This window comes from Cnephaeus nilssonii (assembly GCF_951640355.1).
Source record: "Cnephaeus nilssonii genome assembly, chromosome: 11".
Taxonomy (NCBI): domain Eukaryota; kingdom Metazoa; phylum Chordata; class Mammalia; order Chiroptera; family Vespertilionidae; genus Cnephaeus; species Cnephaeus nilssonii.
The window spans coordinates 53,826,045-53,844,832 of record NC_137082.1 but is presented as its reverse complement, the minus strand read 5'-3'; the positions used below and the strand labels follow the sequence as shown (position 1 = coordinate 53,844,832).

The window sequence follows — 18,788 nt, the reverse complement described above, 5'->3', positions numbered from 1 at the left end:
CATCCATCCATCCATCCATCCACCCACCCACCCATCCATCCATCCACCTACCCATCTACCTATTCATCCATGCATCCAACCACCCATCCATCTATTCCCTCAGTCTGTCCACTGTGTGGCTTGGGAACATACCTGAACATCAATGAGCACACCCAGCTCCCAGATCCTGACTTCTAAATACCATGCTCTGCTGATTAAAGGAACACAGGGTTGATCCCAGGGCTGGGGCAAAGAATACAAGATGAGTCTAGAACATCTTGTTGTGACAGAGATAGAAAAAAATATTTTTAAATGATGGATTTACAACAATGGGACACAACTTCCAGGTTGAAGGGACTCCCACAGGCCAAAGAAGGGCCAATACGAGCATCAATCAACATAATAACCCTGTGAACAAACAGAAAACCTCAAGTCACACACGTGACAATGCAGGAAGTGCCTGTAGCATGTAGAGCAGCAAGTGCTCAATCAATGTGCTCCTTGCCGTGTCCCCACCCCATGTTCTACACCACTAGACACCAGAGCACCCATAGTATCCAGGACAACATCTCTCATTCAATTTTTATTACAGACATAACCATCTCCTTGACAAAGAACTACACATAGTTTATATGTGAATAAGGATCACTTATACCCTCTGTTAGTTCCCAATTTAAACTGTCCAACATCTCCTGTGTCTGAGGAGCTGGGACACAGGGATGAATAAGGCATAGCTCCTGCCTCCAGAGAGTTTAAAAGCTTGCAGGAGAGGCAGACAGATAAACGAGCAGTTATCCTGGGTTTACTCAGATAACACTGAGATGGATAATCTTTATGGTAAAAAGCTTACATTTTAGAGGAAGAGACAGACCACCAATTATCTAGTTACACCTCCCTTCAGTGTTCAGGAAGAGCACAAGGTGTGCTGGGGCTGCCACAAGAGGGTTGACCAAATGGGATCATGAAGCCCGGTGCCGAGAAGCAGAGGCAAGCCTGTGGGGCGAAGCATGGAGTAAGGGGTGTGCGACCCAGGATGCACACCTGGAGCAGGTGACAGCAGAGGCTTGGTCTTTCGGTGTTTGCCATGAGAGCGGAAGGAATCCCTGAAGTAACCTATGCACTGTTTTGTAAACGTGGCACAGGGGATGATGCAGAGAATGCGGGACAGAGGGAGCTGGGGGAGAGCAGCTGTTGGTGCTGCCTGTGTGGGAATGTCAGCCAGATGGAGGCTGTGGACAGAGGAGGTAGGTGGATCTGAGAGACGTAATGGTCAGTGCTGTGACAGACGGGAGAAGCCCTGACCATGACGGTGGAATTGCAAACAAGTAACCATCCTGACTGTGGAAAACCAGGTCAGAAAAAGGGTCTCAATGGAAGAGACAGCCAAGCAAGGCCTGAGAGAGCTGGGGACACGTGTGGATGCTGGTCATCGTGTTTGCTGAATCCTATGGGACAAGGAAGCTGGTCACCAGCGAGGGTGTAGGTGAACACTCTGTGTAGAAGAGAAGTGAAGCGACCAGCCCCGACACCCTGCAGTGTGGCCGGTGAGGACCACCGGAGCCAGGTGCTCCAGGAAACAGCACCCAGGGGTGCTGGCCACTTGTGTAGCAAATGTTTATGCAAATGGATATTTTAAATGCACCTGTTTTTAAGATCCTAGTTCCTGCCAAAGAAACCACTATGAAAAAGTGACTGGCCACTTAGGCAGTGACTGCATTCTCAATGTTCTATGAACATTTTTATGGGTCTGTATAAAACATCATTTTAAATCCTTAAAAGTGCTAGGGTGAAACCTTATACATTTATAAACTTTTAATATAAGTAATTCCTCTTCTTTAACTGTTTGGAAGCATAAATTTTTGTAACCGACTAGATCTTGTTTCAAAAGGTAAAAATAAACCAAAAAGGACTGTATATTACAGTTCTATAACATTGTGTTGCATGCTTGCTTGTTTAGAAATTTAGAAGTTTTAAGGGAGTAAAAGAGCCAGTTAACACAGGTGACTGGGTGCTACCAGCTTCCTCCATCCCACATCAGCATCTCACTGTACTTATCTATCTGGTCTTTCATCCTTAAAACAAAATGCTACCAGCACGTTCTCCTCATCCAGGAAAAAAAAGTGTCTCAATGAACTCAGTTTTGTGAGCTTATAAATTAAGATTAAGATGTCATGATAAATAAGTTATCACAAGTTCCACAAATTTCTAACAATTTTTATGGCCTCAGGGTAAAGAACATAGGATTTAAAAAAACAAAAACCATTATTGAAATGCTTATTTGCTTCATGAATAAATTATACTTTGCTGTTAAGAATTTTGATTATAGAGAATTTAGCTGTACTGAACAGAGTTGATGAAATGCTACCAAATAGTTCTTATTTACTACACAAGAAATGATTAGTAAGCCCTTATTCAGAAATTTATATAAACTTTTTAGTGAAATACAAGGTACCGACTTGAAATAATAATAAATATGCTTGTGTTTCCTATGTAGAACCCCTGCTTTGTGATAAAATTCATACTTAAGAGGCCTTCAGGGACTGACTCCATTTTCCAGTTTGGATACTGGCTGCTCCCTCTGACAAGCATTATGTTCCCGATGTCAGGACTGCCTTCGCAACACTTAGCATATTTTTTCTCTTTACTGCTTTCCTGAAATGATGAGTTTACTTCTGTTCACAATGCTGATAAACACAACTCTGAACTGTGAGCAGCGGTGGCACACAGATGCGGCTATGCGAGTGCTGTGAGCTGGGTGTGTCATCACCCAGAGCCACCCTGTCCTGTCACATGCTCCTGAGTCACCTGAGTTCAGGTCTGCTTCTCCGTCTAGTTAGTCTTCTCTTGGTGAGGCTTGAAACACTAGGATTTGTTATATTAATAACAGTAACCAAAGCAAGCATTCCAAAAGCCCTTTTACCTACGTGGACTGCCTGCAATACTACATTCTACAACATACAGTTCTTTGAGGAAGTACATGATCACATTTTTAAACCAGTATGTAAATCAGAAACTATTTTATTATTCAAGAAGGCAACTATTAAAAAAATTAAGGGTGCTGTGCCTGCATGCAACCACAAGGAAAGAGAAAAATAAGTTATCCCATTGTAATATTTTAATATAAATCAACAGAACTTTAAAATATTAATTGTCCTTTTAAAAATAAGAAGCTATTCTCCAAAACAGCCTTGATAATTTAACTTGCAAAGTCCACCATAGCTGATTCTATTTTGCTCTATTATCTGAAACGCCTCTGCAACAATTCAAGGAGCATAGTGCTTTAATTCCCATAATGGCACATATCACCTGTCTGTCAGTGAGACGTCTGAAAGCATCTTTTTATTAGGAACACAAATCAATATGCCCAAGGGATGACAATAGCCACTTGAAGCAATTTGTATTATCATTTCATCCTGACGCTCTTGCTAGGAGCAACTTATTCTTATGAATGGCGTGAAAATGGCAACCTGTCACAATTGATTTTTCTTAACCTTCTGTAAGAAATTTTTTCCTCTTAAATGTAATCAAGTGTCATCTTATTAAATATATCTCAAGCTCAGTTTTATAAAGCAGTCCATCAAGTTGCACTCCTTATAATTTAAACGTTCACCAAATATTATCATAAAAGTAATTGCTTAGTAATAAAGACTTTTGATTTGTTCAAAGTTTTCAAATAAAATCGTCAAGCTTGTATGGACTCATCTCCCTGCTTTCTGTCTGTATTGGTGACAGAGGAGGGAAAACATTCTCACCCTGAAAAGGAGCTCTAAGAACTTCTTTTTTACTGCAGAGTGTTCCTCCATCTAACAACACTGTAGGATTTATTCTTAATCCCCACGTCTGGATAAAACATGCTGCACTTAAAAGAAGTATTTTAATAAACTTAAGCAATAAGTATAAAGCTATGTTCTCATTATATAAAATCATCAAGTTAGATTTCAAGATCCAATTTCAAAGACCAATCCCAAGGCTAATTCAAGTGGTCATGTGTCAGAGTCACTAAAATTGGTTATAGCTTAATGAACCCATGTATGAATTCTTTGTGCATCTTAGTTGCCATGACCTAAGGGGACAGTGGCGTCAGAACCCCCACACCCAATCACTGACTCAGCTGGGCTGTGTAGGTTGATGTGAAGCTGATGTCAGCAGCCCAGAGCCACTCACCTAGGGAAGTGGTCAGCAAACTGCGGCTCGCGAGCCGCAGCCACGGTTTGCCGCTCTGTTGAATAATGAGTTTGCCGACCACTCACCTAGGGCATGAGATGAGGCAGTGAGGGCTAGGTCTTACAAAGTAAGATGATTAAGGCAGCACCTAGAGGAAGAATCTTCATTTCTATTTTTTTAAAATGCACACTTAGAATAAAGTAGTATGATATCTGTTAACGCTAGGTTTTAGGTATATGAAGAATCATCCTTCTTTTAAAAGGAAGCTAGAGGAGAACGAAATGAAGACAAAAAAGAGAATTAGCCAAAATAAGGCTTGGGACATCAGTCAAGTAGAATGTTAAGTTTTAAAATGTTTTATGAAACAACCGACAATACTGGTTAAAAACCCAACATCCATCTGGGAGAACAGTTTAAAAAGTACAAATGCTCATCCTCAAGAAGTCCCCATGCCAGTGGGGAGTTGCACACACACATGCCCCCATGAGCAAGAAAGGCTGGTGGCATTCCCAGACAGAGACAGCATTCCTGGTCACAGCCTTGGGAGAGTGGGTGCTGGAAGTGCTATGATGTCTACTATCCTAACCATAGGGCCTTCTGATGTCACTGATTCCACTGATCTGCAGGCATGCATGCTACCTCTAATCCCCTGACATGTCTACCCAACCACCTGCCACTTTAGACTAGCCACTACTTTGCTTCCACTTTGGGGCTCTTGAAAATCAGCCTCAGGAAACCACACACCTGCTACCAGCTCTGCTACAAACCGAAAATCCCTGCACTAGTTGGGTCCATAGATTGCTCAGAAATTCACAAGCCTCAACTGTGAGGCTATGGTCCTCTGTGTATCAGAAGGGGCCTCAAACCCTTACCATGTTCTGCATCAAGTTCATTACCTCAAATCCTGTGCATTAACTTTTTCCCCCTTAAATCAGCACTGTTTTTACTGCAGTGTTTTTTATCCTAGGAACTTCAGGCAATTTCCCAAATTTTCATGTTCCTCTTATACACACTAATAATGAAAATAGCAAATAAATGAAACAGAGTGTGAGAAAGGAGGAGGGAGGGAGGGACTGACTGACTGATGATTGTAAATATTTTATATAAATCAAAGAAGCCATGTTTATATGGCAGCTACTCTCTATATAACAATATGTAACTTCCTTTTAAGTAACCTTATGTTTACATATTTAAGTTACTCCTCCTGAATGCCCACAAGACTTATTCTTCTGTAGAATATTTTTAGTTCTTTAAAAACTAAGACCCTCTCTTCTTTTATTGAAAGCATTCATAGTTTTGTAATATTGATTTTCTCACCGGAAACAAACAAAATCAATAAATAAAACCCTATTCGCGTGGTACAGTTTTTTTCCTCCACTGGGTCTCCAGTGCCGGGGCTACCCACTCCCCGCCCCAAGCCTGTTCAGTCTTCCCTCTCTGGTGCCAGTGCTCTGATACACTCTCCCACCGCCCCCACACACACCCTGCCTGACACCGCTGACCTTGAAAGAGCGCTCCCACCTGTCCATCTGAATTGCACACCAACAGATCTATGGCAATGACTGTCACTTCTGCGATGTTTCCTACCTGCACCTCCCATGGCCCTCTCTTCACTGACTCTGTCCCCCTTGCCTCCACAGCACCAGTGTGCTGGCCTCTGGAAATGCCTTCTTCTCCCACTGTCCTTCTTGGCTGCTCTCCTGCTCACCACCCTAACTCCTGGCATGGGGGGTTCTATGAGGTCCCTCTTTTTTTACTAGAGACTCTAACCATGAGCACGCAGTGGGTAGTCAGCTCTCAATTCTGCACGAAAGGTAGAGCCGTACTACCCTGAGTCCTTCAACTTACACAAGGCCACTGAATTGCTCTGGCTGAGGAAAGGGGACCTGCATGGCTCCTTGGCAGAAGCCGTGAGGTCAGTATGGACTCAGCCACTTCCTCTGACCTAGTGGTCATAGAAATGAGTTTCCAAAGGCACTGAGAGGCCATGATAAGCAGAGCAACTGCCAACTTGTCAGACGTGTGCAGTGAGGAGAAGAAACCTGTGTTGTAGTAGCTACTATGGTTTCAGGGCAGCCCGTGGAATAGCTGGACAGAGACATGACTCTCATAAATCGGTATTCTCACCCCAAATGATGGCTGCCAACGGACTCCACCACAAAATCTTATCTGATCACATCAGTTAAGGTCCCCAGCTACACTCCATGCACATAGCTCTCAGAATTGAGGTTAGGAACAGTTTTGCTTCCCTGAAGAAGTCCAGTGAAACCTGGGTAAATGATTTGATTTCCCTATTAAATGTTTACTTTTTATTCCTACTAGTGCTCTTTGAAGTCCAAAAGTTTGTTGGTTACTAAGCTATGTCAGAACAGTGAGCTGCAGACTGCAGACGATAATGTCGTACGAACAGTGAATAATAATCTGTCTTCCCTTCTCTACTTAGGGACTTACATATCACACACTCTTTTCACCCAGCATATGTCAATACTTCCCTGGATAAATTACATCTGTTACTTGCTGTCCATTGTAGCCTGTAACCTTTTCCTGAAATTTTCCTTTTAAATCTGACATTTAACACTTAGAAAGATTTAATGGCATATGCAAATTTAGAGACTTTATTTCTCTCCTAAGATTATTCCTTAATTTACACAAATGCTTCCATATGTAGTTGGAGCTCTGTGCATAGTGCCTTCAAGGAGAAACGAACATGGGCTGACAAGCCCCAGCCTCCTGCTCTACGATCTCCCTGCTCTGCGACCGAAGCACAGCGCTTGGCGGAGGGTGTGGTGCAGACTAGTGACCTAGTGCAAATAAGTGCTCAGCACCGTGCATGCCTGTGCACATGTGTGCCCATGTTTGTGAGTGTGCGTGCATGCATGGGCAGCACTCTGCCTTGCCTTAGCTGTCACTGCCCCCACGACTTCCGTTGGGGAGGGCACGGAACATGGACTGAGCACCAGGAAGGGGCCTGCCACTGGAAGAGCACATTTGCTTTACGTGTGAGGCTGTCAAGAGGCAAAGTGACAATTTAAATCCAATGTGGGAAACTCCAAAGGTGCCTTCCTATTATAAGGTACATACTGCTAACACCAGGGAAATCTAGAAGGGTCTTTTTTAAAAGGGTGTGGGAGAGGAAGAGAGTGTGGAGGAGTGAGTGCAGAGGGTCAGCGGACGGGGCTTTCCAGGGTCGGGTCGGCGGAGGGATGCGGGGAACCCAGAACTGCGCATAACCACTTAGTAAAGACTTCTTGACTGACATTGAGGGTTGGGTTCAAAATCTATGGCATTCGTTAACACTTCACATTTCATTTCACAGGAAGATAATAATGATAGGTAACCTTTATTGAGTAGTAAGACACAGAATTAAGCCACATGTCCAGAGTCAAAGAGCTGGTTAGTGGCAATGCCCAGACTATAAGCCAGGGTTCGAGTTCTTACCGGAGGTCATAAACTTAAGAAAGGTCATCTATATAACTTTGGATGATTTACCATGCATACATGTTGAGTGGATAAATAACAATTTTAGGAATATAATTAGTTTAGAAATAGAATCAAGCAGTTTTTAAAACTAAAATCTAGTTTTTAATATATCTCTTCTAAAATGGCAATAATTTACATAAAACTAGTTTAAAAATATAACACTATGAAATTAAGTACTCTAAAAATAATGCAGATTCCTTTATTTTAAAACGAATCATTAACATAAAAATAAAGAGTGCCAATTGTAAAGTAAATAGATTGAAGAGACATTAAGAGACCCACAATTAACTGTCAAATTATGGGTAAATTATATATCCAGTAATGAAAATTTAAGAGACATATAAAACTGATTAACCAAGAAAATATACTTTTGGAAATTCTTCTGTATGCGCATGTTGTTACATAAATACAGAGAATTCTTATCCTAAATCACCAACCTTTTGGAAAGTAATTTTACGTTACGTATTAAGCTAAAATGAATGGGCTATTCAGAACTACATGTACTTTCTTACTGAAAGGAAAAAGCAAGTTCATTAAAGCAGTTGCTCCTTAATCTAGCCTACCTTATTTTTTGGATTGGATGTGTTCATTACACTTCGAGTCTCTTTTCCAGTATAAATGACAACACCTATTACAGTACCTGCAAAAACACGAAAGTGGTCCTTACAGAGATACTTTAAATGGTAAGCACAGAGATAATATTTTCTAATTAAATCATTTGATTGGAAATATTATTACACCATTTAATTTTATATAAATGTATCCAACAGCACATTTGATTGGATTTGTTCAAGAAAACCTAATCTTAACTTTTAAAATAAACTTTGAAAAATTCAAATGATTTCTTAAGCAACACAAATTTACCTACAGATTACATTAGAATATGTACTAATATTCTTTGAAAACAGAGTGACATTGTTCATTCATTATTGCCTACTAAGATGGTAACTCTAACACTGAAGTTAAATGAAGAGAGGCCACATTCTTAACTGGTCAAAGTCATCATGTGACCTTTTAAAACCACGATGGTACCAACTGAACCAGTTTCTGTGAACAAGAGTCTAGGAGTATATTTCACTGTAAAGATTAAAGCCCTAATATAAGAGCCTCTGCTGATATCTTGGCACATATACAATTAAAACAATAAGAGAAATATTATAAAAATATTTGATATTCAATTTAGATATTATTAGTCTCTTTTATTCATCTCCTGAAAGTTTGGTTTTCTAATTGTATGTCAAGAAAAAATGATAAATTTGTGTTCCATCAAATTTAAGACAAAAGAATCATAAAGTACCCCAGAACAACCTATAGACTGCAAAAGATGTACAGAGGCAGGCATCTCTGAAATGTCAAGTTGAAACCATGGATGTCTGTTTCTAGAACTGCAGCTGTGCATAATTTAAAATCCTAACTTTGAAAAATTTGAAGGTAAGAAATATGATTAAAGTAAGAAAGACAGTCAACAACCATTGTAGAATTTACTATAATTAAGCTCTGATGTCACATTAAGTGAAGGTGTGGTATTTAGTGAGTCATTAGGCAGGACCCTCTGAGTAAGTGCGATCACAGGATCTCCTGGACATAAAGCACAATGACAGCTCATGTTCCACAAGTCACAGGACAAACTGCCTCCTCCACAGGGCATTCAGGAAGAGAGCACTAGAGTACTGCTAAGTAGTGAAATCTGTAGAGGAGACACCTATTTTTCTGTTTTAGAATAAACACCCTCCCACACACACCTTTTAAAAAGGTGTGTCACTGGGGAAGCTGTGTTCTTAAAAGCAGAGTGAACTCCAAACCGCACAAATGCTATCTTTATATATTATTATTCAATAAACTTCTTAGATATTCTGTCTGTTAGCATATATATAGAAAAATATTAAATTCACAATGATATAATACTTTAAAACTTTCCTAATTTGCCAATTAAGTTTAACTTAATGAAAATATAAGTGTCACTAATGTAAAGTAAGCATAAAAACAGAACAAGGAAAATTACAAAATTAATTTCTTTCTAATTAATTTATAAAAAACATTAATTTATAAAAAACAAGTCTCAGAAAAGGCTTGAAAGTTAATCAAGCTAGCAACCACTGCCCTAATGTGTAGGTAGGTGACTAGTGATGTTGACTCCAGGCTGGCACTACACTTTAAAGTGTCCCAGATGAAGTCTGCGAAATGACAAGACCAACAAGAAACACTGCATTCAGACAGACAAAGACTAAAATCAGTATTTGCATGTTAAATATAACATACACAAGAATTTTATATAAGAATTTGACAGAATTCCTCGTGCAATTTTATGTACTTAATCTATTAAAGTTTGGTAAAGACTCATGTATTATCTCATTTAATTCTTACTAAAAATGAGTACTTGCTGGAGTCAGAATAATGCATTTTTACTGAGTCTCCCATGCATTTTAATTACTAAAATTACTAGTCAGAACAGCATATTTGAAATATCCTCCATTCTCTTTGACAAAAGGTATATATTTATAGCCTAAAAGAATGAGTAAACCTGTATACATGGCAAATCAAAGAAAGATGGGGAAGGGGTTACCTGTTAATTTAAAAATGAGACGTGAGGGGGCAACAAGATATAATACATTTGTCAGACTTAAGGAAAGATTGCATATAAGAAAGACAAGATGTAGGGGAAAAACAAACAGACATACAGACTGAGAGAAAGATCAAGCAACCAAAGTCTTTCTTGTACCCAATCATATACCCAGAACCTGCTACACACAGTAAGAAAACTGAGGCCCCTATGGCAGCCTTGGGGATTGGCTACAATTTACAGATGCTTTCCTGGAGCCAGTCTCAACAAAACCTCACGTACAAGCTGCTTGAGCATCCCTGTGTGTTGGGGGGGAAGGGTGAGGGGGGGGGGGGGAAGAAGCACCAAGCAGCAGTGGAGACACAGTGGTGACAGTGAACCAGTGACCACTACACACCTGCCAGATATACCCACATGCCCCAATGAAACCAATAAATCAGCCTGAGAAAAGCTACACAAAGAGATGAGGCAGGGACACAGAGTGTCAGATGGGACCTGCACCAGATCTGGGCTCTGGCAACCGTGCACGTTTGGGGAAGACATCAGAGCAACACTTTCTGCCCATTTTCTCCACCTACCTCCCATCCTCTACACTTGCCCATGAGACAGAAGGTTTGAGAAGCAGCAACTCCCATCCCTGTTGTGGATGATGTACCCCATGCTGCAGTGGGTTCTTTGCTGTCCTCACTTCCCCTGTATGCTCAGCCAGAAGCTGGTTTGTCCCTGTCCCAGAGCTCGGGGCTGTCCCTCTGGGGCTGTCCTCATGGAGCAGCTTCTCCAGCTACCTTATCCCTAGACAGAGTAACCTATTTCTAGAGCAGGGGCCCCACAAACAATGAATGATAAAGGGCCAGGTTTTATTTTTAAATTATTAATATGTTGTGAGGACTAGTTCTGTAAAATACCACAACAATAAAGTAACAAAAGAAACAATTATAAAAACAAGAAAATATACGCCACAATTTTTCTAACATTAAATTACTTCATCAGTTGCTATAAAAATTTCCAAATGTTTCCTCTCATTTTCTGTATTTATCACAATCACTGTCAGCCGTGGCCCTGCGCTTGTCTGAGATGCAGACTCTCAGGCCTGTCTGACACTCACTGAACTGGAGTGTATGTTTAGTAAAGTTTCCATGTTATGCCAGGCATCTTGAGAAACACTTGTTTGGAGCCACTCAAAAACACAAAGCACCACCTATTATGTGAGAATTAACTATAAAAATGGAGCTTATTTCTTACCTGATGCAACAACTGTGCTTGCCCACAATGTATTTTCTATGCTGAGACTCTCATGAATGGGTGGATCACTGTCTTCCTGTTCAGGAAAAGAAAAGGAAAACAATACTAAATTACCAATATTTGCATTACTCACACTTCAGATATCTACAGCATTAAAAAGAAGTCCACAGCTGGATCCAGTTGACCAGCAGTGAAAAGGCACTGCAAAATAAGATGGAAAAAAGGAATTGAGACAGGATTCTGGTATGGCGGAGCAGGAAGCACCAGGAATTTCTCCCCATTTGAACAACTACAGGGCAGAATCTGCCTGATAAAACTCTTTTAAATAAAGGTTTGTTATATTTAACTTACATACACAATGAGTATATTTGATTTAACGGAAGATTTAACTCACCCTGGTAAATGTGCCTTCAAAGCTGTGAATATCCAGCTGTGGCTTCTGAGCATGGACATAAGCACTGATGGAAAACAGGTCCTGGAATACAGAGTATCTAAATTAGTAACATTAAAATTAAACAAAGTTTCTTTAAAATTTTCAGCTACCAATTATTATTTTTCTATATTATTTACCAAAAGTGATGGATGATTTTCTTATATTTTTTTGTGCCAACATTATGAATTAGGATGGAAGATAACTAAAAGAAACAATTTCTAAGCTCAAGGGAGGCTTGGCAGTTCTCTTGATTCTAACAAATCACTGCTACCTGATGACAGGTGTGTGTCCAAAGCACTTGGGAGATGCTGGTAAGGTAAAGAAAGTTTGGTTAATTTTATTAAAACAACAGGAGTTATATTACCGTTAGCAATGTATCTAAAATAAATTTCAGTTTTTTAATGATGCACAATGATTTTTACCAGATCACCAGGAATTTACAACATGGAAAGATCCTCATCTGTCTGGATTTGGACAAATTCATACCCCACATGGGATTCTGACCGCCTGTAAGGCAAAGCTCCAAGCATGCAGATGTGAAGCACACCTGAATTCAGACAGGGGCAGGCAAGTGATAGTGTGGGTGGAGAGTGACCAAATAAGTCTGTGATGACCCAAACACACTGGTGCATTTTTCAAACTGATCACGTGGACCCCAACAATAATGCGTAAATTACAGCCACTAATAGAGATTACTTGTACTTGTGCTTTTCTTAAGATAAAGTTTCAACAGTCTTTTAATTATTGATATTTTAGTGTTGCTTTTTTAAATATTTCTAATTGGCTACAGAAAACTGGACAAGTTCAATACAGAAGTTTAAAAATATTGGTCTTTTACTGAAGGGCTGAATTTGACTGGGATGTTGACATTGGTCCATAAATGTGAAGAGTAAGGAGTTCAAATCTGTCCTTGTCTCATGCTCCTGTTGGCGCTGCTGCCTATGGGCTGCACAGGACAGATAGTGCCCTGGCCTCGGCTTGCTCCTATCTGCAGGTCCTCTGTGTCCTCTCAGGAGGACCGGGATTCCTTTTCCCTTTTATTAGTACTGTGAGAGTTATCAGCAGATGTAAGGTAACCTGAAGATAACTGAAAAAGTTCAGGAGAATAAAAAAGAGACTTAAATTACAGGAAAATTCTGTAATAGGACTACAGGTTTGACAGAACAATCTAGTGACTATTAAAAAGATTAATGAAAAGAAAACTAACCACTCAAGCTGCACAACCAGGTCAAAGCTGCTTGGGGGACAGACAACTCTGCAGCTCTCCAGCTGAGCTCTGATTCCTGAACGGGGGCCAAGGGAGGGGGGAGGGGGCAGCATTCTGGTCTGCCCTGAGTGGCACCAGTGCCATGCCCTCAACACTCCAGTGTGCTGGACACAGACTGTGCTCCCGTCTAAACAGCTCTGGGACTCTCCTTGGTGTGAGGCTGATGCCATATCTGAGCCAGAGCTCTCAGGGTACAGCCTGGAAGTCTCATCACTCGGAACCCTGGACTCACAGACCCCAGATGCCAGTACTGAACTCTCACTGTCTGCCAGGAGTGTTTTGACCATGACCCGAGCAATGCCAAACTGAGTGTAGGAATGGCCTTATGGAGATACCTGGGACCTGGGACTAGTGCAGAATTTGAACCCCTGGGAGGGACATAAACCGTGAAAACTGGATGCTGGCTGGGCCCTCTGAGCTGACCATAACCAAGGGCTTGGGCCCTGATGGGGCCATCTGAAATTGAGCCACTGTTGCCCCAACATGTGACCCCTGCTCACAGCTGCAAGTGGGAGGCCCATCTTCCAAGGTGTCACTGCTGTCACCTGTGGCTGGCACTCTAGATCAACTGCAGCTCGAAGCAGTTGATCATGAGCCTAACCTGCTTCTCTCACTTTCCTTCTTTTCACAGGCCTTAGTAAGGCAGCTTTATTACTGAGTGCTGCTGTCCCAGAGAGGGAAAGATCTGTTCTGGGCCACTCCCAAGGTAAATGGAGGGGATGACTGAAAAGATAGGGAGTTAGGATTGCTGCCTGATACCCAATGACGCTGCCAGAGAATACTGGCAGGGCACAGGAAGGAGCTCATCCCTAGTCTGGCAGAACTGTCCACATGCTCTCCCCTCCTGCTGCCTGAGGGAGCTTCTCCCGGGTTTAGAGATTGAAATTCAAATGGACAGCTGGGTTTTCTCAGGTGGACTTTAGGGTGAATGGGTGCCATTTCAAATGGCTGCATCCAGGACCCATACAGGACACACCTGAGACCAATAGGGCAGGCTGGTCCCACCCAGCTGGGCAAGGACCTAGAATAACAATATACATGCCCTGTAAAGATGCCTTGGCCAGTGTCTGGAAATGTGGATTTCAAGAGGGTTCCCAGCATTCCCAGAGAAGAAAGACTCACTGGGCCTAAACTGTTTATTCCAGCAACATGTTTACCCGAACACCTGCTTTTCTTCTGGGCAAGCCGAGGTGCCAAGGGACACCCTTCCCCTCGCAGGCAGCACTTCATATGCATCCTCACCACCTGCTGCTGACAGGACTCAGTGTGTCCACTGGGAACAGCGATCAAAACCACACTCCGGCCTCTGTTCTGGGAGCTGCAGAACAATTCTTCTCCAGCCCCATGCCGTGTTCTTATTTCCACGATCATGTCCTTCAATGAGGTCTCATCTCCACTTGATCCTTCTTCGTGGCTTCTTTCAGACTGCAGTGTCCTCTGAGATTTCTCAGAACACACCAGAGATTTGCATGATGCTCTCCTACTCCTGGAATGGTTTTGCAATGCACGTGGCCTTTCCATTCCTGCTACTTCTAAACATGTATTCAGGGTCCCTGTGGCCAGGGAGGCAGAACATGGAGGGCTCCCTGCTGTGTGCACAGCCTCCCGTCAGGGCTGCTCTATGAGCAGGAGCCTGGCTGCTGGCTGTATGTCACCACTTGCAGAAAACAGGCAATGGCCTAAAAATGATATGGTCTCTTCAGGAGCCATGTACTATTTTGCTGTTTGCATTTCATTTCCTCCTTTAATCTAGGTGAGAGAGGGATATACACATTTTCAAGTTGCTTAGAGTTCCTGAGAACAACTGTGAAGTAACTGATTATAGTACAGATGGTAATCCTGACAAGATTCTAATGGGAGCATCTGTTCTGAGGACCCTAACGACTGGAGTCTCAATGCCTCACCCAGTGAGAAGTGTGATGGCAAATGAGGGACAGTGAGATGAAGATCACTGTCCACCACTCTGCCATGGCCTTTAAAGGCAGAGCTTCGAGCTTCAGATGGGTGCATGGCCCCTATAAAGAACACACACAGCTAGTTCTCACCAAGTGGCTCATTCTAGTGATGAGATGTGATGAGAAGTGCCAAGTGCCTGGGATTAGAGTGCTCTCCCACGCACTTCCCCTCCTGCTGGCTGAGCCGGCTGGGAGCAGACATTTGGGACAGTGGAAAGTCACAAAAGGAGGATGACAGAGCTGTCTCCTCAGCCTGGGACCACTGACCTCTGGGATGTTGGTGAAGGAGAAAAACTTCTCTCTTGACTTGAGGTGGATCAATATAGGAAACAGAAACCACACCTCAGAGCACAACGGGATTGAATACATAAAATCAGAGGAGGAAAGAGGACCATGACTAACCTCCAAAAATTACTCACAGAATGTTACCAAAATGATTCTCCATGGAAAACACTGTTGTCACTATCAAGTTCAATACACAGCAACCCTGCCGCAGAGAACCGCCAACAGGCAGAAAGCTAACGCATCCCCGTCCCTGACTTACGGTACACACTCTCTGGGAAAGCTCCTCACACACCCTCCAGGAGACCTTGGAGCAGAGATGCTACACCAGCTGAAGGGGGAGTACAGCAGCTCAACACTGTGGGTCTGCGACTGCAGCAGAGACTATATATATTAACTAATAAAAATTTATTTTCAAGCTAATTAAGTCAAGCTAGTTTACACAAGAAGAAATACATTGTATAGTAATTTTAGACTTATGAAAACATGACTAGAATGTTTAACAAGCAGCCAATGATTCCTAGGATAAGGCCAGTTTGAGAATCATTCATCAGTTAAGTATTATACTGTCATAGTAATTTTCAAAAAAATAAAACGTTCATATAACAGATTACCTTTGGAGACATGGAAATAAAGAACAAGCTAGCAACCATCCTCACTTCGACATGTGCATGAACATTTAGGGGAATGCATTTCATCTAGTATATTAGACATCAAATGACTGAATGATGGCACAATAATGAGAATGCCATTCGAAGCTTTTCATGATAATTTAAAAACCATTCTGAAGTTTTCAATCATGTAGGAAAGCCTCTGCTATTAGGTCAAGGGCAACATTTGTTCGCATTACTTAAAGGTCATTAAAATACATCCTTAATCATAACATGTGGTTCATTACAAATAAAATTGCCTTTCGTTCAATAAAACTCATTAAATGTAAATGGTATTGTTTACTGCTATATGGATCCTTTGAAATAAATCAGCAAGTCATGATTTATTGAAAATTACTATGACCTCATTGTTGTTAATAAATTTGCCTGGGGATCACAAAAGCTAGAAACATATTTCCCGAATGTCTAGGGTGCCTGGAATGTGTACCTCCTAGACAGGCGCCTGTGTAGTACCAAGACACGGAGCCAGCACTGCAGGAACTGCAGCACAGCTGTATTAAAGGGCTTGTCAAAATTTTAATTCTCTGATCACATTAGGTGCTCTGGGAATGCAACTAAATTAGAGAGGTTATTCTTGATGGTGTCCTCAGTTCATTAAGAAAAGCTCTAAGATCTGTAGGTTCACTTATTCCTTGTGTCACGATGGACACATGCTCAACTGATGATGTGACAAATAGCGAAGAACACCAAATATTCCCGAAATCCATTACATTAGAAACAGAAAAGTCAAAATGAGTGACAGTTATGGGCAGTGTAAGCTATTAAATGAAAGACCAAATTGCCTTGTCTGTATCCATAATAAAATTACAGCTTTCTTTTCTATGAATAAAGTTTCTATACATAATCTACCAAATTATATAAAGCTACACATTTAATTTGATTGATGAGTCAGAAATTCCGTTAAATTTCCTTTTTTAAAATATAATGCTTTTTGGTTTTGCAGTAATATCTTAAAACTTTTTCATTTACTACACAGTTGCTCAATCCAAATGCTCAATGCCAGTCCCTATCAAAGTATATCAACCATAAAAATTTTTAATTAGCACATGACTTGCATACTATAGTAAATATTTTGAAATTTATACGTTTTTGTCAGTAACAAAAATGAAAAAATCTTTATAATACTGAATCTGATAAAATGTCAGTTCCTGTCATCATGAGAATACTAAAAAATACAGATAATAACAGTGTAAGTTTAACTACTTTCTTAAGATATAATTTACATGCAATAAATTGTGCATGTTTGAAGTGTACAACTTTATGCATTTTAACACACACACACACATATATATATATATATGCCTATGACATCATCACCATCAAACTATGGGTCATTTCTATCCCCCTGGTCAGGCCTCCCTGCCCTGCTCCCAGCCTCCATCACCCAAGCTGTGGGACAGTTCTATCTCCCCTCTGCAGGCCTCTCTGCCCCGTTCCCAGCCTCCATCACCACCGCCCCACTTCCCTAGAATTCTTAATAATGCAACCACACCCTACATGCTTTTGTTTGCTTAGCTTATGTTTGGCTTTCTTTCAAACAAAATTTTTTTCTAATACAGTGTTTTAACCCTGCACTTTCTCTTCTACCACTCTTAAATCTACTACAAATTATTATTTAGTACAACTCTTTCCAAGTATCCACTCCAGTGACTCTAGAATTCTTGGAAGTGGGGCTGCTGTCCAAGAATGACAGCCAATTGAAATTCTTCCAGTCATTTAAGGATTCATGATCTTTCTTTCCCCTTTAACCCTGGCAAGATTACTTGAGGATGCTTGCTAGAAAAAAGAAGATAGGACACAAAGAGGAAATACTCTGCAACTGAGCAAAATAGCACCACCCCAACTGGCTCAATTCTATAGAAAATCAGCAGGCTGCAAGAATGTCTAATGACAAGAACCAATTCATTTTAGCAAATAGTATGAGAACTGTAAGCTAGATACTTAAGTAGTAAGGTGATGGCACATGGGAAAAATTTTTAAGCACACATGGAACACTGGCCCAGAGACCAACTGTGGGACAAAATCACAAGTCAATACATATAAAAGGACTGAGATAGAACTGAATACATTCTGTGAACACAATAGAATTAAATAACAAATAAATTATCAGACATTAAGAAAATCCCCTAATATTTGGAAAATAAACAATATCCTTTCAAGTAAATGAGGGGTGAAAGAAGAAATCATAAAGAAATTAGAAACATTTAAAACTAAATGATAATGAAAGTGCAGTCTATAAAAATCTGTGTGACACAGGCTAGGTAATACTTAGGAGATCTATAGCTCTAAATGTTTCTGCCAGAAAAGACAAAGGTATAAAATCAAGAGTCTAAAATTCTTTAAAAAGTTAAGTAAGAAAATTAAACACAAACTAAGTAGAATGAAGAAAATAAAGTTAACAGAAATCAGTAACACTGAAAATAAACAGACAATAATCAATCAAACCAAAAGCAAGTTCTTTGAAATGATCGCTAAAATTGATGAACTTCGTCCTAGCTGGTTTGGCTCAATGGAGAGAGTGTCAGCCTGCAGATTGAAGGGTCCCAGGTTCGATTCCGGCCCAGGGCACATGCCTGGGTTGCGGGCTTGATCCCCAGTAGGGGGCGTGCAGGAGGCAGCCAATCAATGATTCTCATCATTGATGTTTCTATCTCTCTCTCCCTCTTCCTTCCTCTCTAAAATCAATAAAACATATTAAAAAATAAAAAATAAAATTGATGAACTTCTGGCTAGATTGACCAAGAAAAAAGAGATG

General features: G+C 40.9%; 1 protein-coding gene across 2 annotated transcripts in view; it reads right to left on the bottom strand.

Moving 5' to 3' along the window:
- The window catches only part of ATP9B (ATPase phospholipid transporting 9B (putative)), a 136,869-nt gene that overhangs the window by 65,114 nt on the left and 52,967 nt on the right, over window positions 1–18,788 (bottom strand). For both annotated transcript variants that reach the window (XM_079783667.1, XM_079783668.1), the window contains exons 9-11: window positions 11,820–11,900; window positions 11,426–11,501; window positions 8,187–8,263 (exon numbers count right to left, since the gene is read on the bottom strand). In XM_079783667.1, the coding sequence (XP_079639793.1) occupies window positions 8,187–8,263; window positions 11,426–11,501; window positions 11,820–11,900 (234 nt within the window). The remainder of the gene's footprint in view (window positions 1–8,186; window positions 8,264–11,425; window positions 11,502–11,819; window positions 11,901–18,788) is intronic.